The sequence below is a fragment of the Melanerpes formicivorus genome, unplaced genomic scaffold (assembly GCF_026170545.1).
Source record: "Melanerpes formicivorus ecotype bairdi unplaced genomic scaffold, bMelFor1.0.p_v2 SCAF_39, whole genome shotgun sequence".
In the NCBI taxonomy this organism is placed as follows: Eukaryota; Metazoa; Chordata; class Aves; order Piciformes; family Picidae; genus Melanerpes; species Melanerpes formicivorus.
Genome location: NW_027142391.1, coordinates 503,003 through 526,052, shown reverse-complemented (window position 1 = coordinate 526,052; position 23,050 = coordinate 503,003). Strand labels below are relative to the sequence as shown.

The window sequence follows — 23,050 nt, the reverse complement described above, 5'->3', positions numbered from 1 at the left end:
GAAGATGCCCCCGCGGCTGAAGGAGAGGCGAGGCGGGCACAGCCTGCACCAGCTGGTTTATTGCTCAGCCGGGACGCGGGGTGCAGCCCAACACAGGATGGCGGCCGGTGTCCCGACCACCACCACATCCCCATGCAGCTCCTGCACTCCTGCCCCAGGTGCTGCCACCCACTGCTGCCCACCCACCCGCAGGGCAAACCCTGCCCCGACGAGACCCTGGGGCCATCGCCCGCCCCAGCCCAGCATCATCCCCTCCTGCCACCAGCCCCAGCCTCCTCCTCACACCACTTGCAGAACTGTGCCACTGGCACCGTGTTCCTCTCAGCACCTTCTCTACTCACCACCACCAACATCATCAACCCTTCCTCGCCCACAGGAGCTGCCTGATGGCTCCCTGCAGTCCCCCATGTCCCGAGACCCTCTGCCCAGCACACCGTGGCCGGGCCCCAGTTCTCATCTCTGTGGACAAGGGTTTGGCACAAACCGTGTGCCACATCTGTCCCTGCTCCGGGGAGAAGCAGGCAGCCCCATGCCACCACACCCCGGGCGTGTCCTCGCCAAGGGGACTGGTTTGCATCCCCTTCCGCGCCCCCACTGGCATGGCACCCCAGTGCCCACTCTGCCCGGCTCCGGCGTTACGCTACGGTTAGAAGCGGGAACAGCTCCTTGGTGCAGCCACCTGTCCATCACCACCTCCACGGGTCTCAGACCTCCCTGCAGGGAACAGAGCAGGGAGAGATGCCCTCAGCACCAGGACCCAGCCCCTGAGGAGCATGCTCTGGGAGCGTGCAGGCAGGAGCGTGCTTACGAGGCGGTCAGCGTGGAGTTGAGCAGCAGCGTGGTCCGGATCCGGTAGAGCTGCGCCATCGTCAGCTTGCGGTGCTGTGCCGCCTGGGGGTCCGAGAGGGTCCGGTGTGCAGTGGGCAGGGGTCTGCAGCTGAGCTCCCCTGGGAGGGACACAGGACTCTCCCCCGGCTCTTCCGGCTCTGAGAGCTCGGAGGTGGAGCTGCTGCTGCTGCCGGGGGCAGCCAGGAGTCCTGGGGCTTGGCTAGTCCAGGGGGGGCCAGCACAGAGGTCAGAGAGGCTTCGGCTCTGGCTGAGGGGGGCCGGGGAGCCAGGGGGCACGAGCTGGGGCAAGTTGGCCTCAGACTTGGACTTGAGCACCCTGGCTGGGCAGGGCAGCAGCTGCACAGGTGTCCGGCGGCGCAGCCGGGGTGAGGAGGGATTTGGAGCTGGGGCTGCCAAGGGGGGCTGCTGGCCCTCATCAGCCACCCCCTCTGGCTGCTGGCCGAAGTCCCGCAGGGAGGTGGGGGACAGGGTGCCGTAGGCACTGTCGATAGAGGATGAGCGGCAGCCGCTGGCAGTAGGGTCTGCCCCGTGAGGCAGGGGTACCGGCAGAGCTCCTGCCGGCAGCTCCTGGGTGGGGGTCTCAGCCGAGGTGGGGGTGTCAGCAGAGGTGCCAGTGCTGATGGAGGTGCTGGTGCCCACAGAGGAGCCGTCCGAGGCGGAGATGAAGGGCCCCGCATCCCAGTCTGGGGAGGAGAGCTCATCACCACAATCCACTGCCACCACGGCGAGGGTCTCGGTGGAGCCACTGGAGGGGCTGTGGGAGTAGAAAGGTGAGGAGGGGACTATGCTGGGCCAGGGGGGGATGTGGGGCCCCCCTCCCACTCCCTACCACTGCTGTGAGTCCGAGCTGGTGCTGCCGTGGCGGCGGACCGTGGGTGAACTGGCAGCCGAAGCGCTGCTCTCGCCATCCTCCTCCTCCCCCTCTGCCTCCTCTAGGCGCCGGCGCTGCCGCAGCCGCTGCAGCAGGTTCTGGGGAGGGGGAGGCGTCAGAGAGCCACAGGGTGCCTGGGGGACCGCCAGCCACCCCCCCGCGCAGCTCACCTGGGCATTGCGCACAGCCTCGACCCAGCTGCGGCACAGCGACTGCCCGCTGGCTTGGAAAGTGTAGGCGGCCACGGCGCTGCCCAGCTCGTTCAGGTAGATGAGAAGGAAGGAGCCTGTGGGCAGAGGCCGTCAGCAATGTCCAGGGACCCCTGCAGCCCCCATCGCCCCCAGTGCTTCTCACCTGTGTCCCTGAGCTCCCGGCAGACCACCTTGTCCACCAGCAAGGGCTGCCGGATCACCTTGGTGCGCTCAGCCTTCTTGAGAGGCTTGGTGATGAGGAAGAGGTCAGTGAAGAGGAAGCAGTAGACATCCATCTGAGGAAGAGAACAGGGCTGTAGGCACCAGTCTACACGGTGGGCAGGGGTAGGCAGGCAGGAGTCGGGGCCAAGGCTCCCTGTCCCCCCAGTCCTCACCTTGCTGTCTTTACCCTCCCGCATCCGCAGGCTGCCCTCCAGGAGGAGCTGCCTGGTGTCCTCTGTCGAGGTGCCAGGGATGGGGGCTGTCAGATCCAGCCGCAGGAACTCCTTCAGCAGCTGCCGGGGGCACAGCACGGGGTGACGTGGCACAGGGTAGCAGGGCATAGCATGGCAATGGGCAGCATGGCATGGCATGAGTTAGCTAGGCTCGCATTGAAATGACATAGGGTGGCACAGTGTGGCATGGCGTGTAGCACGGCATGAGAGGATACCGAGTAGCTCGGCATGGGGTGGTAGCTCTGCTGTGCCCAGCCTACCTTGTCCACCTCGTCCGTGCCTCCCTCCACCACCTCGTAAGCATCGATGCGGCTGAGGATGGCTGCCAGGCGCTGCCGCTCCTGCCGCTGCCGCATGCGTGAGTTGACATCGTTGATGAAGTGCTCCACAGAGCCGATCTGCATCCAGGGAGCTGGTTGGTTCCAGGGGCCAGGGGGTCCACCCCACGCCGTGTCTGACAGCCCTGGGCCCCCAGCCCCTTACCATGGTGGTGATGGCATCACGGGCACGTGGGTCGTCGGTCTTCTTCAGCACGGACTTGAGCAGCAGGGGGTACTTGGTGAGGCGCTGGTGGGGCTTGACCAGCATATCGCTCAGCTTCAGGCGGCTGCACTGCTCGTGCTTCTCGGCCCACTGCGGCACACAGGCGTCAGCTCTGGCACCGGCCCTGGCCCTGGCACCAGCCCCCACGCGTTCCCCTTACCGTCAGGTAGGCGCGGAAGAGCTCGCTGTCCCGCAGCAGCGCCCGCATGTATTCCATGCAGCCCTCCTCCTCCATGCAGTAGCGCACGTAGGGCTTGAAGAGGGAGCCGAACTGGGGGGCACAGGGAGGTCACTGCGGAGTGTGGCACAGCACCGCTCCCCGCTACGGCACAGAGCCCCCCACTCACCGTCTTGAAGCCATCAAGGAAGTCGATGGGGCTGAGCAGAGCCCCGGTCCGCCGCGCCTTGGCCAGCACCGGGGCCATGACGCCGCGCCACAGCTCCCGGTGCAGCCGGATGATGTCGCCGATGTTGCTGAAGAGCCGCTCGGCGTCCACCTGCAGGGTAGGGGGCAGGCTGCTGGCATGCAGGCTGCTGGCATGCAGGCTGCTGGCAGGCACAGCACCCTTACCTTCCTGGCGTGGCCAGGCTGAAGTTCCATCTGCCCCTCAGGGTTCCCCGGAGCCGCAGCCCCAGCACTCACCTCACAGAGCAGCCCAGACTCCTGCAGGTTCAGCAGGCAGCAGAGGAAGAGCTGTGGGGACAGAAAGGGGAGCTGGTAGGCTGCAGCAGCAGCCCCCAGCCCCCTGCAGCACAGCCTGGCACAGCTGCGCTGGCACTCACGTCTGTGATGACTTTGAGCTTGCGGATGTAGGTGGCCTCGGTGTGCAGCAGCTCCCAGATGGCTTCCTGCTGGTGGCACTGCCGACGTGACAGGGCCTGCCGGGCTGAGTGTCAGCACCGTGCCAGCAGCCAGGCAGAGCCACCACAATCCCCCAACCAACCAGCCCTACCTCTGCACCCTGGATGATCTGCTGCCAGCTGTCCTCCAGTGCCAGCCCAGCCTCGTCCCCGTCCTCCTCCCAGGAGTCGCGGTCAAAGCGCAGCTGGGGGGGCAGCTTGGGCAGCCCGAAGGTGCCGTAGGCATGCAGTCTGCTCATCAGCTGCTCCAGCTTCTCCGACTCCTGGCCAAGAGCAGGAGACAGAGTGGTTGGGTGGGGACACACGGTGGACCCTCTCGCCCTGGCCACGGCACTGGGGTGGCTTGAGCCCTGAGGGCATGCAGTCCAGCTCCGCGGCATAGCCATGGGTGTCTCCCGTGCCCCCTCCCCATGCCCTACCTACCCGCCCGAAGGATCCGGTGCTGGTGCCAGAGCCGAAGAAGCCGCTGAAGCGGCTGGCAGCGCGGTTCTTCCAAGTGTCAGTGCCGTTGGCAGGCAGGGAGCCACCGCCGTGCGGGGCCAGCTCGGGACTGGGGATGCTGCTGTCCCCCAGGAACTCCGTCATGTTCTTCCTCCGCCGGCCCGGAGCCTGCAGCAGGGACAGTTGGTGTCCCCCGGGTCAGTGCCCGGCACTGCACAATGGCTGCCGCTGTGCCACTGGACTGGGTACAGAAGCGTGGCACAGCACGACACTGGCCTCAGACACCCGCGGGACAGGCAGACATCTGGATGGCACCCACGGGCAGCGGGGGCTCCCCGGCCACGCTCCCCTGCCTGCACTGACCTGCCTACCTGCATCCCGGGGGCACGCCACCGCGGGTGCTGCCCGGGCGAGCAGCCCTGGCAGCGTGGGGGCTCAGGGCATCCCGCGGGGCACAGCCCCCCAGCCCAAATGCCCGCTCAGCTGCTCTCCCAGCTCGGACGGTGGAGCCGGAGCCGGGCAGGCTGTGGCCTGGCTGCTCCGAAACAAAAGGAGGTGGGGCCAGCACCAAAACCTAATTTCCCTCCTCGCCAGATAAGCGAACCCGAGCCGAACAATCCCCCGGCCGAGATCAAAGCCCCGGCTGGCCTCTAGAGCTGGGTCACGGCCAAGCAGCTCCTGCCGGTCCGGGCTGCCTTCCGGCACAGACCCAGGCCGTGCGGGGATGTAGCCACCAGCATCTTCGTGCCCTGGCACAAAGGGCAGCAAGGCCAGAGTTCCCCTCTGCCACCAAGCCATGGGATGTGGCACACTGCCACCGCTGCTGCTGGCAAAGCCCCAGGCCCTGCCACGTCCCTAGCCTCTGCTGGGGAGAGCCACCACCGGCACCATCCTTGTTACTTACCGTGCCACCGGGTCCCCAGGCACCCCGGCCACTGCCAGCCCCATCCCCCTGGTGTAGTTTGGCTCCTGCCTGCCTCCAGGAGGGCGATTTGGGCTGAGATTCCTGCAGGGGTGGCTGATTTCTCACTGGCCTCCCAGCCCTGCTGGGGCCATGCCGGTCCCTCAGCCAGGCATCATAGTGCTGGACTCGGGCAGCCACCAGCCCTGGCCACGCAGCCAGCTTCCCACTCTTGCCAGTGCTGTGCTGAGCACTGTGTGCCCCACGGTGCTGCTTGCCACAAGCCTGCAGCTTGCTCCCACGGGGAGTGGCGACCAGCCCAGCCCCACGCCTTATCTGGGGCCAGGGTCCACAGGGCAGGACTGAGCTGCACTCAGCAGCTTCCAAGCTCCACGATGAGAGGAGGGCTGGTGGCCAGAGAGAGTCCTGGGGCCAAAGTGAGCCCTGGGCCCAGGCTGGCATTGAGCGGCTGCCACTCCCTGGGCCCCTGGGGCTCCTGTTTGCCTTTGCTGTGGTGCCAGCCCATACATGTCATAGCTGTGGGGCCAGTGCCTACAGCTGAGCTGACACACCTGGCACAGAGCACTGCCCATATGCCACCACCAGGCACAGCACAGGCAGAATGGCACAGCCAGGAGCCTCACTGGCTCCTGGGAGCTCCAGGAGGGTCTCCAGCCCACACTGCACAAAGCCACTCAGGAAATGCTGTGCTGCTGTCCCATGTCCCAGTCTCCCCAGCAAGGATGCCTGTGGGGGGATCCTGCACCCCAGCATTTCCTCTGATTCCTTCCCCCGGGGCTGGCACTGGCACTCACCAGGCTGTTGGCACCCTCCTGGCATCCTGGCACTGCCTCTGGTCCGAGGAGCACTGCGGTGCTGGCAGGGCACAGGATGGGCAGGCTGACTGACCTGGCATCCCGCGCTGCCTGCTCCAGCTTCAGTTCATCCCCAGGCTTGGCTGAAGGAGCATCAGGCTGTCAGAGGCCCCCGGGAGCCCCGGGGCAGCTGAGCCTCCCCCTGCGCCCCCAGCGCACCTTTCACCTGCAGGTGGTGCCCCCCGAAGCGGAACGCCTCGAACTGCAGGGACAGTGGTGTGTGGGACTGGTCCAGGAAGATGTCCACCTTGCCCAGCTCGATTGCCTTCCTCTCAAAGACTGGCAGCAGAACCTCCCTGTGGGGACACGAGCCCCACATCTGTCCCCACGTCCGTCCCCACATCTGTCCCCACATCTGTCCCCGCAGCTTTTCCCAGCAGGCTCACCCCAGGGACTTCTTCTTCAGGGCCGGCACAATCTCCGCCCCAATGTTGATGCCGAGGTCGAACTTCAGGGTGAAACATTCCTTGCTGGGGTCCTGTAGGGAGGCAGCAGCCACTCACCCAGGGGTCCCTCCCTCCCACCCACAGGGGCCATGCTGCTGCACCCCCAAACAGTGCCGGGAGAGGGGCTGGTGCCGTACGTCTGTGTGCCTGCGCCGAGCCTTCTTCTTGGGCAGCTTCAGCGCCGAGCTCCTCCGCTCCCTGCGGGCACAAGGCAGGAAAGGTGACAGGGATGCCACTGGCTGGGAGTGTGTGTGGGGGGGACGTGCAGGGCCAGGGGCTCACCCTCTGCTGTCCACAGGACCCTCATCCTCCTCCTCCAAGTCGGAGGCAGGGCTGGTGCGTGGCGGGCAGGAGCGTGTTGACATGTTGCGGGCCAGGATGGAGCCTGCAAATGGGCATCAAGCTGGGCTGAGCTGGCACCCCCAGCCCCATGCCAGCTCCAGCTGCGTCCCACTTCCAGTCCTGCCTTGCACCAGCCCCAGTGCCACCAGGAGCGGGGTGCTGGCCACACGCAGCTCCGCTCACCTTGCGGGGGCAGGTTGAAGCGGATGTGGCTGTCGAAGTGCATGGCGCCGTGCAGGTGGCTGTCGCAGAGCTCACACAGGCTGAGGGGGCCGCTGCGGCTCAGCTGGCGGCACTCCACGTGGTGGCATACCTGTGGGCACACGCATTGGGTGGGCATGGGCTGCCCGGTGACAACCAGCTACGGCATGCTGGCGAGAGGAACAGGCGGCACCACGAGCGGCGGGGACACTCCGTCTCATCCCACCTGCCGCTGGCACAATGCTGAGGCCGGGGTGGGCACGGGGGAGGCAGCCTGAGCAGAACAGGGCTGCCAGGCGCTGCAGAGCCCCATCCCCACTCCAGCACAGAGCAGGGGCCCTGGGAAGGCTGATGTGCAGCCAGGGGACACCACCCGCACTCCTGTCACCCGCACCTTGCCGGGTACCGGGAGGCCGCCCTCCCGCATCGGGGCCGCTGGTGCCGGTGAGAGCGGTGTCCCCGCGGCAGGGCGGCGGAAGCCGCAGTCTGAAGCAAAACAATGCTCCAGGCCAGAGCGTTTCCTCCGATTGTGTGCGGGCCGCGGCCGTGGCCCCAGCCCCACCGGGCATTCACTGCAGGTTATTTTTAACCCCCCGTCCGGGCCCCCGGCGCAGCGCACAGCCCGTGACCCCCGGCCAGCGCCCGCCTCGCTGGGGGCTCCGGGCGGCACAGCTTCTGCAAACGGCAGTGCCACCGGCTTCTGCCTGCGAGCCCTGAGCGCCAGCAGCGTGCCCCCGTCCCCATGTGGGGCTGCCCCCGCTGCCCTGCGTGCGGAGGAGCCAGCCCTGCTCGGGCTTGCCTGCACCGTGCTGCTGTGGGGAGGAAGCGCCCGTGCGGCTCCAGCCGCCCCCGCTTCCTGCCCTCCTTCCTCCCAGTACTGCTGAGGTCAGAGCTGACGCGCTCCCACCACCCGCGCACTCCCCAAGGGGCCACCGGTCCCTACCGACCCTGGGGTGGCTGTCATGGCAGCTGTGAGTTGGGGAGCATTGGCCACAGGTAGTGACTGCAGGCAGTGTTCACTCAGTGGGCATCCCCAGGACCCCTGGCAGCTGCCCCACCAGTATGCAGCACTCCCTATCCACCTCACGCTGGCAGCTCAGCCCCAGGCTCGTGCCCACAGGGGAGGCCAGGCTGGATGCCCAAGCCCCTGTGCCCACCCCAACCTCATCGCACTTACAGCACGTGGCAGCTTTACCCTCAGCAGCTGCCCCATGAAGTGAGGAGGGACACCATGAAGCTCTGTGCCATGGCAGGGTGAGTGCCCTTCCCATGCTACCTGCTGGGTGCCGTTGAGGGTCTCTGGTGACAGCAGTGGGGTGGTCCTGGTGAGTCCTGGCTACACCCTGGGGCAGCTGCAGCCCAGTGCCACGTGTGCCCCTGCTGGCGCTGGCCCTGCCACCCCAGCCGTGCAAACAAAGCGCAGGGGCACACCTCCCGGCGTGGCCGGGCTGCTGTCCTGCCCGGTCCGTGCCAGACACCGCCCACAGCCCAGCACGGCAACACCGGGGACCCACAGGGAGCTGGCACACGGGTCCAGCCCAGCACCCGGACAGGCAGTGGGAGAGAAGGGACCCTGAATCCGCTCTAGCGAGGGGGACAGACAGGCTGGAAGGGATTAGCCCAAATCACGGCAGCCAGGGGAAACAGGGCAGCTGCTGCTGTGCCCTTGAATGCCAGCAGGACCTCGACACCACCAGGGAGTGCGTGCCCAGCAAGGGCTGGGGGCATACAGAAGGCAGGGGGCTACCGACTATGCTGGGGGGCTTTGAGGAATGGCAGGTCGGGCAGAGGCACCTGCTACCCTTCTCGTCTGTGACACTGATGCCAGGCAATGGCAGGAGGCAGCTGCCAGGCACTACCCACCACCCCATGGCACCCACCTTGGCCGCTGTCCTGTCGCCGGTGCAGTTGGCGTTCTGGCAGCGTAGCACCGTCTGCTCCAATGGACACAGCTCAGCTGCTGGAGAGAGAGAGGTCAGTGCCAGGGTGCTGTGACGAGCCCTCTCCAGCCCTGGTCCCAGCTCTGCCCACGCAGGGGGCCCTGATGAGGCTCCCACACTGCAAACCCCGGGTGGAGAACGTGGCAAATTACATGGGCTCGGCCAAGGCTGGGCCAGCCTGCTGCTGCCTGCTTAAGAGTCCACCCAGGGGGTAAAACTCCCTTCCAGTGCTGCATGCCCCACGGGAGAAGGCACCGAGCATCCCACATCTCCTGCCTGGCACCCCACGTCACAGGATCATGGCACAGACCTGCCCCAGCTCCCCAAGGCCAGCGTGGAGCGGGGCTGTGGCAGGAATGCTACATCTGCGAGTTGCCAGCCCCCAAAGGGTTTAGTTGCCACGTTAAGCTTTGACAGTTAAATCGGCCTTAGGGGCAAATCCTATTCTGAAGGCTTTCGGTTTGTGTCGCATCTAATCGCTTAAAAATAGCAGACTGCGAGTGGCAAACGAGCGGCAGGAGCACCCTGCGAGGCAGCCCTGCTGAGGCACCGGGATACTCCGAGGAGAAGGCACAGAGGTGGAGCAGGGGATACGGAGAGGCCAGGGGGCACGGCTGCACCAGGTGGCACAGCTGCACCAGCCCCAGCAGCAGGGCAGCCGGCACAGGGACTTCCCTGCTGCGCTGCTCCCCTCTCCCGCATCCCTCCTGCCAACACAAACAGCATCTGTGCCGGCCCAGACGGGACCGCTGCCAAGGCCGAGGTTAGACTCAGTCTGCGGGATGAAAAACACCAACAAAATGTTGGTTCTGCCCGGGAAGAAGGCATCAATCCGGACCGCCGCTGGTGCCACAGCCCGGAGGCGACGCCGGGCACGGTCGGGGTGGCGTTGCCGGACAACAGCGCAGGAGCAGCGGGCAGGGCTCGGCTCGCCGCCCCCCGGGACGGCGCTGGGAGCCGGGGCTGCGGCGCTGCCCCCGCGGCTGGAGCACAATGGGGGCTCTGTCCCGGTGGCTGCCCCGCAGCGCCCGCTGCGCTGAGCTGGCCTCCTGCCCCCCGCCGCTGCTGTTTCACTTGACCTATCGGGAATAATAACGGAAACTAACCAGAAATTCTTTCATGCACCCAGGGAAAAGTTTTCCAGACTCACCGAGAACTCGAGGCTGGCCGAAGCAGGCGGTGGTGCCGGCGACCAGCCGCACACCGCAGCTGCTGGCACAGCCGGAGCCGCCTGGCCCTTCCCGAGCGCTGCCCCTGGCAGCAGGTCGCACGCAGGGCCTCAGGCGTGCGGGTGGCAGCTCCTCGGCAAGGAGCGCAGAGGGAGCCCGAGGCGCTGGCAGAGGCCGGAGGGTGCTCAGGTCCCCACCGGGCACTGCAGGGGCTGGAGAAGGGATCCTATCCCAGCCAGCTCCTTTCCCTGGCTCGGCGCCTCCCGCTGCTCTCGCTCCCAGCTCTCCCGGTGACAGCAAAAGACTTTGAAACCGGAGCGTCCCCGCAGCGCAGCGCACCGCGGCGGCTCCTTGTGTCAGATGCCTGAGCCGGGAGGGAGCGGTGCCAGTGCCCCGGGATTGGTTTGCTCAGTAGTCCCAAGCTGCACCTGCAGTGCTCCCACGGCATCCCTGCTGCAGCATTCCCGCTGCATCCTTGCTCTGGTCAGGGCTTCTCCCGGCCCCTCCTCCTCCTTGCCAGAGGTTCTGGCCCAGCGCGGTGGCCACCAGCTCCCCCCAGCCCTCAGCTACCTACCCCCGAGCTCCTCGGCGCTGTCCAGGCTGGAGCTCCAGGAGAAGCGCTCCACCGCCCCACACTCCAGCCCCGCCAGCCCAGCGGGCAAAGCCTCCAGCTCGTAGACTCCCCTCTTTCTCCGGTACAGAAACATCCTGGGGCTGCAGCCGGGCCCCCCCGAGCCGTGCCCGGCCCGCCGTGCCCAGCGGTGGCACTAACTGGGGGAGCCCAGCTCCTGCTTGAAGAGTGGATCCCGGTGCCCGGACAAGCGGCGCATTGAGGCCGGCGGCCGGAGCCGAGGGGCGGCAGAGGGTGCTGCTGGAGGCTGCCCAGCGCCCGCGCGGGGGGCACACAAAGGGCCTTTCTTCAGCCTCCTACAGACATTGCACAAATTGCGCTTTCCGCCGCCCGTGAAAGCCCTTCGGCCGCGGGGACAAGCCGCGCTTGTGAAGGGAATAATCAGCGTGACGAGGGGGGCTGCTCGGCAGCTCCGCATCAGACGGCTTGTAGAGGGGCAGGAATGCACCACCCCGAGCCCTGGCTGCACCCCCGCACCCGTGGGCATGCCGGGGGCCCCCAGCCCGCACAGGGCTCCGCGGGGAGATTTTCCTGATGAATCTGAGCAAAGGGGAAAGCACTGGGTAGGGCTTAACCCCCCCAAAGGCAGCAGAGGATGGCAGCTTTGTCCTGCCCCACGTGAAACCCTCCCTTAGCCTCCAGAGCCCACAGCACCACGCGGGACCAACCTGCCCCCACGCTCATCGGCATCGACAGCTTCTGAGGGTGCCGGCAGCCCTCAGTCCTGCTGCTCCTTGGTGTCCTTCGCCAGAAAAGGGAGCCAGGGAGCGCCCCTGAGACGGCTGCTGCAAAGCTAAGAGCTGTGGCAGGCTGGAAGAGGAATCAGCTCCTCGCTGCTCGAAGTGCCAAGGACCCAGCTGCCATCTGAGCACAGAGCTGCCACCCTCTGATGGGATATTGATGCCCCCCAGCCCCGCTGCCCTTTTCCTGTCACGGCAGACATAGGCTGAGCTCCAGGAGCTGCTGTGGTCTGCAGTATCTCTTTGAGGCTGCAGCATCTGCCCTGTGCCCCAGCAGGCTCTGGCAGCTTGGTTTCCCTCCGCCCCCCCCCCCCCCAATTGCCTGAGGCTGGGCACGGGAGGCCTGGCACTGGCTGGTGGGGGTTACACTTGCTTGCCCCCTGGCTCCAAGGGGGATCCCTGCCTGGCCAGCGCGGGGTCTGTTACTCTCGGCTGGGTGCTGGGCACACAGTGACAGCCCCGAGGAGGATGTCAGCCCAGGGGAGGTTGGGCACTGGGCATTTCGCCCTTGCCCCTCACGCCTCTCACCTTTCCCACCCGCTCCCTCACCACTGGACCTCCTGCCTCGCCCCGCTGGGGCTTTCCCCCGGCTGCCGCCTGCCCCTCCGTTTGTTTCAGCCACGGCCTGGGACAGGTTGTCGGCCAAGCCCTTCCCTCGCCGCCAGACCCGGCCAGATGGCGAGAATTAGGCCTGGATTAAGTGGGAGCTTTAACTCTTGCACAGCCCCTCTCCAGGCCATCCCCTCCCCGCTCCTTTGTCCTGCGCAGGTGCAGGGCTGGGAGCAGCCTCCCGGGCTGTCAGCGTTCCTCAGGGATTACTCAGCGGCCGCGGGCCCGAAGGAGCCCTCCCCCTCCTCGCCACGGGGGATGCCGAGGGGCTCCCGGCCCAGGGGGCACAGCCCCTGCGGCTGCACCGTCCCGGTGCTGGGATACCGGTGAGAGCCAGGCTGTGGCAGCAGGAGCTGCGGGAGGCCGGCTTTGCAGTCACAGCTCCACTGCACAGCCGACACGGGGCTGCCACCCACCCACCAGTGGGCTCCCAACAGGTCAGCTCAGCCCCAGCTGCTCACTCACCTCTGCTGGGCTCCCACCAGCCTCATCCTCACTGCAGAGCAGATCACTGCCCCAGCACACGTCTGGGAAAGCAGCAGGGCTCTCACCTCGTGCTGGGCAGGGCCAGCACCTGGGGCTGCAGGCAGCACCTCTGGGACAAGTTCCTTCCCACCCCGACCTCAGCTTAGCCTCTACCTGCAGCACAACCTACAGAGGCAGAGCTGGGGCTGGCAGCTATCGAACTGCAGCAGCAAGGTAGCAGGTAGAGCTGGCACACAGCAGGGGCCCAGCTGCAGGGCACTGGGCAGAGCTGGCACACAGCAGGGGCCCAGCTGCAGGGCACTGGGCAGAGCTGGCACACAGCAGGGCTCCAGAGCTGGGCAGACTACTCCAGTGGCTCCATCTGTGGTCACCCAGGGGCAGAGAGGAGCTCCCCAGCTCCAGCCCCAGTGCTGAGCAGAGGACCAGCAGCAGGAGCCCTCTCTGGGCCAGGCAGGGAGCCATGAGCAGCCCAGGGCTGTGGCTCAGGCTCCTGCCATGGACTGCCCCTGGGCACAGGAGCCAAGCAAGGGCAGCTTGCAGAGAGCTGCTGCTGCCAGAGGGCAGCGAGTGGCAGCCACCCCAGCTGCTGCTGTCCACGTCCCTGCAGGAGAGGCCAAAGCTCAACCCAGAGCCCTGTCTGGAACAGAGCTTTATTACAAAACACTCAAATACAAACAGAATACAAAATGCTGCCAGGAGTGGATATGAAGGATCCAGACCCTGGGGAGCTCCTGTGAGCACCAGGGGCTGCTGCCAGCCTGCACAGAGAGCCCAGGGTGCCAGGCTTCAGGCATAGTCACAGTCAAACTCCCTCCTCTTGAAATGCTTCTTCCTCAGCTTCCCAGAGCCCACGATGCTGTAGTTGTAATCAGAGGTGACGTAGGGGATCTCCCCCTCGATGCCTTGCTGGAGAGGGAGAGCAGAGAGCGGCTCAGTGCCTCACCTCTTCAGGAGAGCAGGCAGCCCCTTCCTCCCCAGGCTGGCAGAGCTGCAAGCCAGGGCTGAACCAGCCCCGTGCTGGTATCTGAGGCACGCCAGGAACGTCCTCCTCTCCCTCTTTCCCTTCCCCTCTCCTGGTTTCCAGGCACTGAGAACAGTTCCCAGCACCGATAACATCTGCCAGGGCCCAGGCGTTCCCAGGCACGCAGCACCCAGCTGCCAGGCAGCCTGCAGCCTCCCCAGGCTCCTACCTGCCCCACGAGCACACAGTTGGGGATGGCAACGCTGCCAAGCAGCAGGCAGTTCACCAGCCTCAGCCGCTCCGCAGGCACGGGGGTCAGCACGTGGTACAGCCTCCTCTCCACGTCCACCCCACGGACGACGCCTGAGCAGGACACAGGCAAAGCTCGGCCCCGGCTCCTGCCAGGCTGTGCAGCTGGCCACACACACAGCCCTGGCACCCAAAGGCTTCCCGAGACCCCCCAGGGACCACCTGCACTGCTGTACCCTGCTCCTGCAGCACCTCAGCTCACTTCCCAAACCACGTGCCCCTGCTCCCCGCCCGGCTCTGCCAGCAGCTGCAGCGGCTCAGCGCCGCAGCCCCAGCCAGAACGGCAGCAACGAACGAGACGGAGAAGGGAACCCCAGGACAGCTTCAGGAACTCTGCCCACACGGAACCTGCCTTTGAGAACGGGGGCCCAGCAAGTAGGTGGGCAGGACATCAGAGGGAGAAGCCCCAACACCCCCCAGAACATCCCCCCAGAACATCCCCCCCGGTGCCCTCCCCCCCCCGCTGTCACCCCAGGTTAATGCAAGCCCAAGGCCCTGAGCCACAGCTGGTGAAGGGCAGAGGGCTCAGGTGATGACTCCTTGCCCTGCTGCAGCTGCTGCTCAGAGCAGGCTCCCCGGTGCCCGCCCCGGTGCCCCAGGCACAGGGCCCAGGCCGTCCTGGCGCTCACCGAAGCCCAGGCAGTCGCAGACCGGGGTCTGTGCCAGCAGCACCGCGGCGTCGCCCTGGCCCCGCACCTCCTCGGGCACGCGGCACAGCCCGACCCAGCTGGCGTTCAGGGCGTACAGGACGTTGGTGGGGGCCACGTCCGTGTGGATGACCCTGAGCGCCACGGCACGGAAAGGCACCTGGGGGAGGCAGAGCAGGGCTCGGCGGCGCTGCAGCCGGAGCCCAGCGCCGGGCACAGGGCACCCAGCAGCCGCCCAGCCACGGCGGCAGCCGGGCACCGGCTCAGCACCCGCGGGCGCCGCGCCCCCGGCCCCGGCACACCGCGTGGCCCGCCGCCCGCCCCGCCGGCTCCCCGCCGGCCTCCCTCACCTGGTACGGCAGGAGGCTGTGCAGCGGCAGCACGCTGCCCACGTCCGGGCACTGCAGCTGGCCCAGGTAGCCCAGGATGGCCGCGTCCCGCAGGATGCTGCTGTGCACTCGCCTGCCGGAGCAGCCACGCCTCAGGGCGGGCAGCGCCCCCCACGCCTCAGGGCGGGCAGTGCCCCCCACGCCTCAGGGCGGGCAGCGCCCCCCAAGCCTCAGGGCGGGCAGCGCCCCCCACGCCTCAGGGCGGGCAGTGCCCCACGCCTCAGGGCAGGCAGTGCCCCCCCCACGCCTCAGGGCGGGCAGCGCCCCCCACGCCTCAGGGCGGGCAGCGCCCCCCACGCCTCAGGGCAGGCAGCGCCCCCCAAGCCTCAGGGCGGGCAGCCCCCCACCAGAGGGCTCGAGAGCCGAGGTGACCGCTGCCCAGGGCCAGGTGAGGAACTCCCCAAGGAGTCTAAGTCAGAAACTCCAAGGTGGAGCCACACCCAGTGCAGGAGCACCTGAGAGCAGGCAGCTGCAGGAAAGCAGGGAGGAACTACCCCCCCCCCTTTCCCTCCCTCCCCTGCCCTCCCTTCCTCCCTCAGTAGCTGGAAACCCCAAACACAGCCCCTGAGAAGTGAATCGATCAGCCCTGAGTGGTTCTCAGGAGCTGTGGGGGCCAAGCCAGAGCCTTGCCCTTCAGTGCCCCCAGCCCAGCCCCCAGCAGGCAGCACGGAGCCGGGCACTCACGCCTCGCCCGCAGCTCCTGCTCGGGGGAACTCCGGGTAGATGTAGAGCAGCTTGTACTCAGGGGCGTCCCCAGCCCCCTCTGAGGGGCTCCAGGGCTCGGCTGCCCCGGCCCTCATCTGCCTGCACTGGGCCTGCTGCTTGCCCTTGGTGTAGAGGCCGGCAGCCAGGTGCACGTAGTCGGGGCTGAGGGGGGCCATGGCCTTCCAGTCGTACACATCCATCTGCACCACGTGGCTGGGGCACAGCAGCCGGATGAGGTCGATCAGGAGCAGCAAGCCCTCACCTTCAGGGAGCAAGGAGAGCGCTGCTGCTGCTGCTGCTGCTGCTGCTGCTGCTGCTGCAGCCACAGGGCCGGCCGGGGACCGCGCCGCAGGCTCTCCACGGGCAAGCTCTGCTCCCGGCTGCAAGCTCTGCAGACAGCCTGGCCGCGTCCTGCCCCAGCCCCCACCCCCCACCGGCAGCCTGACCCTGCCTACCTTTCACCCAGCCCATGGTGTTGACCACCAGGGGCACTTCCTTCTTGTAGGAGCTGAACACAGCCTTCACCACGTCCAGGTACCGCTCTGTGTCCTGCTCACAGCTGGTCAGCCCATAGTAGACCATCCTGCGTGGGGCCTGCTGGTGAGTGAATGGGGGCCCTAGAACAGCAAGCAGCCAACCTCCAGAGCTTTCAGGAAGTCCAAGCAGAGCCCTGCAGCAACTCCAAGCAATCCCCTGCACACAGCCTGTGCCCCCTGCACACACTGCTGTGTCCCTGCTGGAACTCTCTCTCTCTGGGGATCTCCTCTTGGTTTTTGTTCCAAATCAGATTTAAGCCAACACACTTCTAGGGCTGACCACACAAGAGGGAACCCAGCCTGGCCAAGGCCCTTTCAGTCAGCAGCCATGGCCCTCAGGCTCACTACAACAGCGCCCAGCCCATGCTGGATCCATCAGCCTGTGCTTCCCTGGCTGCTGATACTGAAACCTGTGACAGCCTTTCCCAGAGGCTTCCCAAACCCAGGAGGTTGGAAATCCACCTGGACACGCCACAGCCTGCCCCACTGCCTGGTGAACCACTCCCTTCTCTCTCCAAAGCACAGGGCACAGTTGCAGGCTGCTCAGCAAGGCACTCACATGGCACCCCCAAAGAGCACCTTCCCAGCCTGCCCCCATTCCTTATGCAGTTCTGGCAGCTACAGCACAGCCTGTGCCCAGGGGCAGCTGCTGGCAGTGCAGCAGGTGCCTGGCACCCAGCAGGAGACACCTACCCAGCAGGGGCTCCGTGACGTGGCTCAGGGACACGCAGCCCGGCGGCGTGAACTCCGTCTGCCCAATGTCACACTCCAGGTACTCCACGGAGGGGAGGCTGTGGGGACAGAACTCGGGCATCAGCTGGGCACAGGGCAGCCTGGAGCACAGCACAAGCACAGCCTGGTTCTGCTGCAGGGGGTCAGAGCGAACAGCACAGTCCAGCTGCTGCTTGCCTCGCTGCTGCCCTCCCCCAGCAGGGCACTGAGAATGGCACTGCAGCAGCTCCAGAAACAGCAGCTGCAGTAACTGCAGGTGGCACTACCAGAGCACCCCATGCCACGCTGACCGGGCACCCTGAGACCGGGCACCCTGAGACCGGGCACCCTGAGACCAGCCACTGGAGAGCCCTGGAAGCGAGGACAGGAAGCTCCTCCAGCTGCTCCACCGAGACTCTCCCTGACCCCAGCTGCACCTCGCTGGGAGTGAGTGCTGCAGCTCAGCTCCTCGCTGTGACCAGCAGCCCAGCTGGTACAGGTGCCCCCGTGCCAGCCAGCAGCACCCAGCAGTACCTGAACAGCAATGGGGCAGGAGACAACTTGTGTAAGACGAGCCCAAGACAAGAACAGACGTTTCTGTGAGCTTCTGCCTGCTTGTGGCCAGCCCTGACAGCTTTTCCAAGAGCCCTGGCAGGCAGCTTCTGCTCCCCCTCCGCCAGCCCTGCCGGGAGCCGCGCAGGAGCCGGGCACTCACCGGTTCAGCAGCAGGTTGATCAGGTACCTGTTGAAGGTGGACTTGCCGGTGTTCTTGGGGCCACATACCAGAATGAGAGGCACACCCTCATCCTCAGCTGGAACACAAAACAGGCTCTGAGCGGCACAGTGCCGACAGCTGCTCTGCGGAGCTGCTTCAGGCGAGTTTGCTAAGAAAGAAACCACCACAAGCCTGGAAAGCCACAGCAGGGGAGCCCCAGCCCGGCGAGCCCAGGCCCTCACCACAGCAGGCTTGGATCAGCTCCTCCAGAGCCAGGGCCATGCTTTCCGACACCAGCAGCCCATGGTCAGGGCTGCACTTCACGATGCCCACAGACGCCAGGACCGCATCCTCCGGCGTGAAGCTGGACTCCTCCTTTCTCTGGGGAAGGCGAAAAGGCTCGGGGGCGTGCACGGGGGGCGTGCACGGGGGGCGTGCAGCAGGGTTGGCCGCGGCGGGGGCCGGGCGGCGGGGCGCGGCGGGGCTCACCGGGGGCTCGAAGAGGCGCGAGAGCGGCGGGTGGCTGAGCAGGTACCGAGTCACCGGCGTGTCCAGGTGCTCCAGCAGCACCAGCGCGCAGCCCGGCGCGAACCGTGACATGGCCTGCGCGCGCGCCTCTGCGGCGAGACAGCGCCCTCAGCCGGCGGCCCGCGGAGCGGCGCCCGCCCCGCGCCGCCAAATGGCGGCGGCCCCGCACCGCCCGCGAAATGGCGGCGGCCCCGCGCCCCCCCCCGCCCCCCGGCGGCTGCACTCACGGCGGCGGACGCCGTGCGCGCGCATGGCGGCGCGGGCGGCGGCGCGGAGCTGGCGGAGGTCGCCGCCGGGCGGGCGGGCGGGCGGCAGCGTCTCCAGCGTCAGAGCGCAGTGTGTGGCGGGCGAGAAGACCGGCAGCGGCGGCTGGTGCGGGGCCACGGCGAAGCCCAGCAGGCGGACGGCGCCGTAGAGGCAGCGCAGCCGACACTTCCCGGTGAAGGTCAGCGTCTGCGGGGACGGAGCGGTGAGCCGGCGGCCACGGAGAACCGGCGCGGCGGGGCCCGCCGCCGCTCACCTGCTGCGGAGCCAGGAGGAGGACTGCGGCGCCCTCCGCCGCCTCCACGGCTGCCAGACCCTCCACGGCTGCCAGACCCCCCTCGGCCGGCGGCACCATGCCGGCGGGGGCGAACGAGGCGGCGAACTCCTTCCAAGCCGTCTCCGCCCGGCCCCCGCGGCTCGGGCCCCGTCGGGGGCGGCGGGCCGGCGGGCCGCGCCGAGCGGGCATGGCCACCGCAGCCTCCCTCCGCCTCCCCGGCCCCGCCCCCGGCGTTCAGAGGCACCGCCCCCGGCCCCGCCCCCGCCGCGCCGTCAGAGACACCGCCCCGCCCCGCCCCCGCCGCGCCGTTACGAGGCGCCGCCCCCGGCCCCGCCCCCGCCGCGCCGTTACGAGGCGCCGCCCCCGGCCCCGCCCCCGCCGCGCCGTTACGAGGCACCGCCCCGGCCCCGCCCCCGCCGCGCCGTTAAGAGGCGCCGCCCCCGGCCCCGCCCCCGGCGCGCCGTTAAGAGCCGCTGCCCGCCGCCCGGCGTCGCCCCACCATGCCGCTGCCCGCCCTGCTCTGCCTCTGCGCGGCCGCCGCTGCCTCCTTCTTCACCCGCACCGGCGACTACCGCCTGGCCGGGCTCTTCTCGCTGCACCGCCCGCCGCCGCGGGCCGCCGCGCAGCCCTTCGTGGGCCGCTGCGACAAGTGAGCCCCCGGCGCCTGGCGCGGCCCCCGGCCCCCCGCCCCGGCGTGCTTGTTCCTCCCTGAAATCTGCTCCTGTGTCCACGCAGCATCACCGCCGTCAAGAGCCACGGCTACTGCCTGGCCCAAGCCATGCGCTTCGCCGTGGAGGAGATCAACAACTCCAGCGCCCTTCTGCCCAACATCACGCTGGGCTACGACATCCACGACGCCTGCTCGGAGCCTGCCAGCCTGCACGCCGTGCTGCGAGCCCTCGCCCGGAAAGGTGCCCAGGAGGTGGAGGTGCTTCCTGCCTTCCACCACTACCAGCCCGAGGCAGTGGCTGTCATCGGCCCCGACAGCACCCAGCTGGCCCTCACCACGGCAGCCATCCTCGGTGTCTACCTTGTACCGGAGGTAAGTGTGGCTGCCTGGTGCACGGAGAAGAGGCAGCCCGAGGCAAAATGGCCTTGAGGGAGCATAGAGTTTCTCTGTAGCAGCACATTCAGCTGCAGGTCTGCTGCCTGCCCAGCTCAGAGCCTCGCTGCAGCCAGGCTGCCTGTGCCGCTGCTGTGCCCTTTCTCCTGGTCCCTTTGCAGATCAGCTACGAAGCCTCCGGGGCGCCCCTGAGCCTGAAGCGGTTCTACCCCTCCTTCCTGCGCACCATTCCCAGCGACCAGCAGCAGGTGAGGGCCATCTTCCTGCTGCTGCAGCACTTCAGGTGGTCCTGGGTCGCCCTGCTGGGCAGCAACGATGCCTACGGCCGGGACAGCTTGGAGGCCCTCTACAAGCTGCTGGGCACAAGCAGTATGTGCGTGGCCTACCGAGGGCTCATCCCCGCCGGCGCCGACGCCAGCAGCCCAGAGCTACACAAGCTGGTCAGGATCCTGAGGGACGTCCGGGTCAACGTCACTGTCGTCTTCGCTACCAGGCAAAGCGTCCTCCCCTTCTTTGAGGTGGTGCTGCAGAGGAACGTCACCGGCATGGTGTGGGTGGGCTCTGAGGACTGGCCCTTGGCACAGACCACCTGGCAGGTGCCTGGCATCAGGAGCATCGGCTCGGTGCTGGGGATGGCGGTCGAGAAGACAGCGCCTGCGATGCTGGAGCGGTTTGCATCGTGGAAGGCAGCAGAGGAAAGCGCTGCAGCTGAGTGTGCTGGCAGCACAGGGGCGGGTGTGGGGGGCACAGACAGCACCCAGCTGACCTGCACCCAGCGCTGCACCGACTGCCTCTCGCTCACTGCTGCTCCTGACACCTACGACGCTCAAGCCTCCTTCAACGTCTACTCTGCCGTCTACGCCGTGGCCCACGGCCTGCACGCCCTGCTGGGCTGCGCCTCGGGGGCCTGCAGCAAGCGCACTGTGTACCCCTGGCAGGTAAGAGCGACGTGAGGAACGATCTTCCCTGTGTGCCCAGGGGCGTTCTGCCCCTCTGAAACACTCGTGTGCAGGTGAAGAGCCTGGCAGGCTTCAGCCACCCATCACAGTCAGAGCAGCCTGGGCCCAGACACAGACCTCGCCCTAGGTCACTTCTGCAGCTGGGTCTGTGCCAGCAGTTGAGAGAGAAGGCAGAGCATAGGAGGGGCCCTCCTCTAGCATGCTTTCCTCCCAAGGCAAGACATGCCCCAGTGGGAGGCTCGTCAGCCAGAAGGGCTGCTCTCTTCCTGTCGTTTACAGCTCCTGGCAAGAATCAAGCAAGGGAACTTCAGCCTGCACGGGAGCCACGTCTCCTTCGACGGCAGCGGGGACATCCGCAAGGGCTACGACGTCGTCATGTGGAACTGGAGCGGCCCCCGCTGGGCCTTCGACGTGATCGGAACCTTCCGGGCGAGCCCCGACAGGCTCAGCATGGCCCAGGGCACAATCCTCTGGCACACAGGGGACCACCAGGTACCCTCCTGCATCCAGATCTTGTTGCTCACTGCCGAGCCAGCTGCATCCTGCTGCTCTCCTGCCTGACCCTCGCTGCTCCCGACAGGCTCCCAGCTCCGTGTGCTCTGAGCCCTGCCAGCCCGGGCACAAGCGGCTGCAGCGGAGCCGCCACCACTGCTGCTTCAGCTGTGTGCCCTGCCCCTTGGGAACCTTCCTGAACAGATCAGGTCAGTCTGCCCCACGGGGCTATGGCCTCCCTGCACAGCTCCCCTGCCCAGGCCGGGCCTCCTCCTTCCAGCAGCCTCTTGATGCCATCACACTGTTCCCTCCTGCTCTCATTCCTTCCCCTGGTCACTGACCTGTCCTGAACGCAGTGATTTGACTGCATTTGCTTCCCTGTGGGTATGCAAAGCCTACAGCTGTGCCCACAGCCAGCAGAGACAGCACCAGTAGAGCCCCTTCTGCTGCGGCCAGGGGGACAAGGGATGTCCGGCACCGCATCCTCCATGAGGGAAATCCAACCCTGTGGTTGCCTCTGAGCTCCAGGTGGCACTCAGGGCTTCCGCACAACCTGCTCACCGGCAGCTACCACATGGAAATGCCTCCTGCCTGGGACAGGTGGCAGAAATCTGCCTCCACGTCACCAGCCACAACAGACAGGTGGTTTGGCCGCCTTAGCCTGCACATGGGCAGAGGGGAACAGAAAGGGTCAGCTCTGGGTGAGAGTGGGGACCCCCAGATGCAACCAGTCAGCATTCCTGCCCCATCTACAGAGGGGCAGCAGCTGCAGACCCCTCCACAGGTCACAGCTGGACACCTGAGCCCATTTCTGCCCACATGCCCCTGCGCCTCAGCTGGCCCAGCTGAGCCCCTGCCAGAGCCTGGGGCACGTCTCTTACCAGGGTCCATGGAGTGTGAGATGTTTGTCGTCAGCTGGGCTCATGTCCTCCACAGACCTCTACAGCTGCCAGTCCTGCCGGAGAGAGGAGTGGGCCCCAGCGGGGAGCGAGGCTTGCTTCAACCGCACCGTTGAGTTTCTGTCCTGGTCCGAACCCATCTCCTGGGTACTGCTGACCCTCGCTGCCCTCCTCCTGCTGCTCATGGCAGGGATGGCCGTGCTCTTTGCCCTCAATGCCTCCACACCAGTGGTCAAGTCCGCGGGTGGGAACATGTGCTTCCTCATGCTGGGCTCTCTGGCCTGTGCCTGCAGCAGCCTCTTCTGCTACTTCGGGGAGCCTACGTGGCCCTCGTGCATGCTGCGGCTGCCCCTCTTTGCCATCAGCTTCACTGCCTTCCTCTCGTGCGTGGCAACGCGCTCCTTCCAGATCATCTGCATCTTCAAGCTGAACGCGCGCTGCCCGGCGCTGTACGAGGCCTGGCTGCGCTGCAGGGGCCCAGTGCTCTTCATCGCGGCCAGCACGGCGCTCCAGGCGCTGCTCTGCCTGGCCTCGGAAGTCGTCAGCTCCTCGGCGCCGCGCATGCACTACGGCGCGGCGGCCGACCGGGTGCTGCTGGAGTGCGGGCGGAGCGACGCGGCGAGCAGGACGGCCGTGACCGCCTACACCGTGCTGCTCAGCCTCTGCTGCTTCACCCTCAGCTACGCGGGCAAGGATCTACCCGCCAGCTACAACGAGGCCAAGTGCTTGACCTGCAGCCTGCTGCTGCACCTCGCCTGCTCCGCGGCCGTGCTGTGCACGCAGGACGCGCTCCGCGGGCGGGACGAGGCGGCGGTCCAGGTGTTCGGCTACCTCTGCACGGTGGGCGCGCTGCTGGGCGGCTTCTTCCTGCCGAAGGCCTTCGTGATCCTGCTGCGGCCGCACCTTAACACTCCCGAGCACTTCCAGATGGCGATCCAGAGCTACACGCGGCGCCTGGCCGACGCCTGAGCAGCGCGGGGCCGGGGCCGCTGCCGCCGCCGTGCTCCGGGCCGGCTCCTCGCCCCGCCCCCTCCCCTGCGGCTC

General features: G+C 67.2%; 3 protein-coding genes across 7 annotated transcripts; 1 reads left to right on the top strand and 2 right to left on the bottom strand.

The window, feature by feature from the left end:
- Positions 1–41: 41 nt before the first annotated feature.
- Positions 42–10,914, bottom strand: PLEKHG5 (pleckstrin homology and RhoGEF domain containing G5). 5 transcript variants are annotated; one of them, XM_068158118.1, is made up of 22 exons: positions 10,660–10,914; positions 8,857–8,936; positions 6,959–7,088; positions 6,716–6,818; positions 6,571–6,631; positions 6,374–6,465; positions 6,147–6,283; positions 5,928–6,070; positions 4,194–4,379; positions 3,863–4,033; positions 3,693–3,788; positions 3,553–3,603; positions 3,257–3,406; positions 3,070–3,180; positions 2,850–2,999; positions 2,627–2,764; positions 2,307–2,426; positions 2,075–2,207; positions 1,891–2,006; positions 1,679–1,818; positions 809–1,603; positions 42–714 (listed from the first exon to the last, which is right to left on the bottom strand). In XM_068158118.1, the coding sequence occupies exons 1-22, from the start codon at positions 10,790–10,792 to the stop codon at positions 705–707; spliced, it is 3,246 nt and encodes a 1,081-aa protein (XP_068014219.1). In that variant the 5' UTR covers positions 10,793–10,914; the 3' UTR covers positions 42–704. The 5 variants fall into 5 exon arrangements, with proteins under 5 accessions (XP_068014219.1, XP_068014217.1, XP_068014218.1 ...); XM_068158116.1 differs by having other exon boundaries at positions 1,679–2,006; XM_068158117.1 differs by having other exon boundaries at positions 1,679–2,006; positions 8,857–8,933.
- A 2,268-nt stretch (positions 10,915–13,182) lies between these two features.
- Positions 13,183–18,835, bottom strand: NOL9 (nucleolar protein 9). Its single transcript, XM_068158127.1, has 12 exons — positions 18,573–18,835; positions 18,280–18,505; positions 18,014–18,141; positions 17,767–17,905; positions 17,525–17,621; positions 16,792–16,889; positions 16,018–16,179; positions 15,542–15,824; positions 14,819–14,930; positions 14,451–14,628; positions 13,742–13,875; positions 13,183–13,457 (listed from the first exon to the last, which is right to left on the bottom strand). Exons 1-12 carry the CDS (start codon positions 18,780–18,782, stop codon positions 13,338–13,340), a joined length of 1,887 nt encoding a protein of 628 aa, XP_068014228.1. The 5' UTR covers positions 18,783–18,835; the 3' UTR covers positions 13,183–13,337.
- Positions 18,836–19,044: 209 nt separating this feature from the next.
- On the top strand, positions 19,045–23,004 carry TAS1R1 (taste 1 receptor member 1). Its single transcript, XM_068158126.1, has 6 exons — positions 19,045–19,242; positions 19,329–19,635; positions 19,818–20,594; positions 20,895–21,107; positions 21,196–21,316; positions 22,044–23,004. Exons 1-6 carry the CDS (start codon positions 19,094–19,096, stop codon positions 22,973–22,975), a joined length of 2,499 nt encoding a protein of 832 aa, XP_068014227.1. The 5' UTR covers positions 19,045–19,093; the 3' UTR covers positions 22,976–23,004.
- The last annotated feature ends 46 nt before the right edge of the window (positions 23,005–23,050 follow it).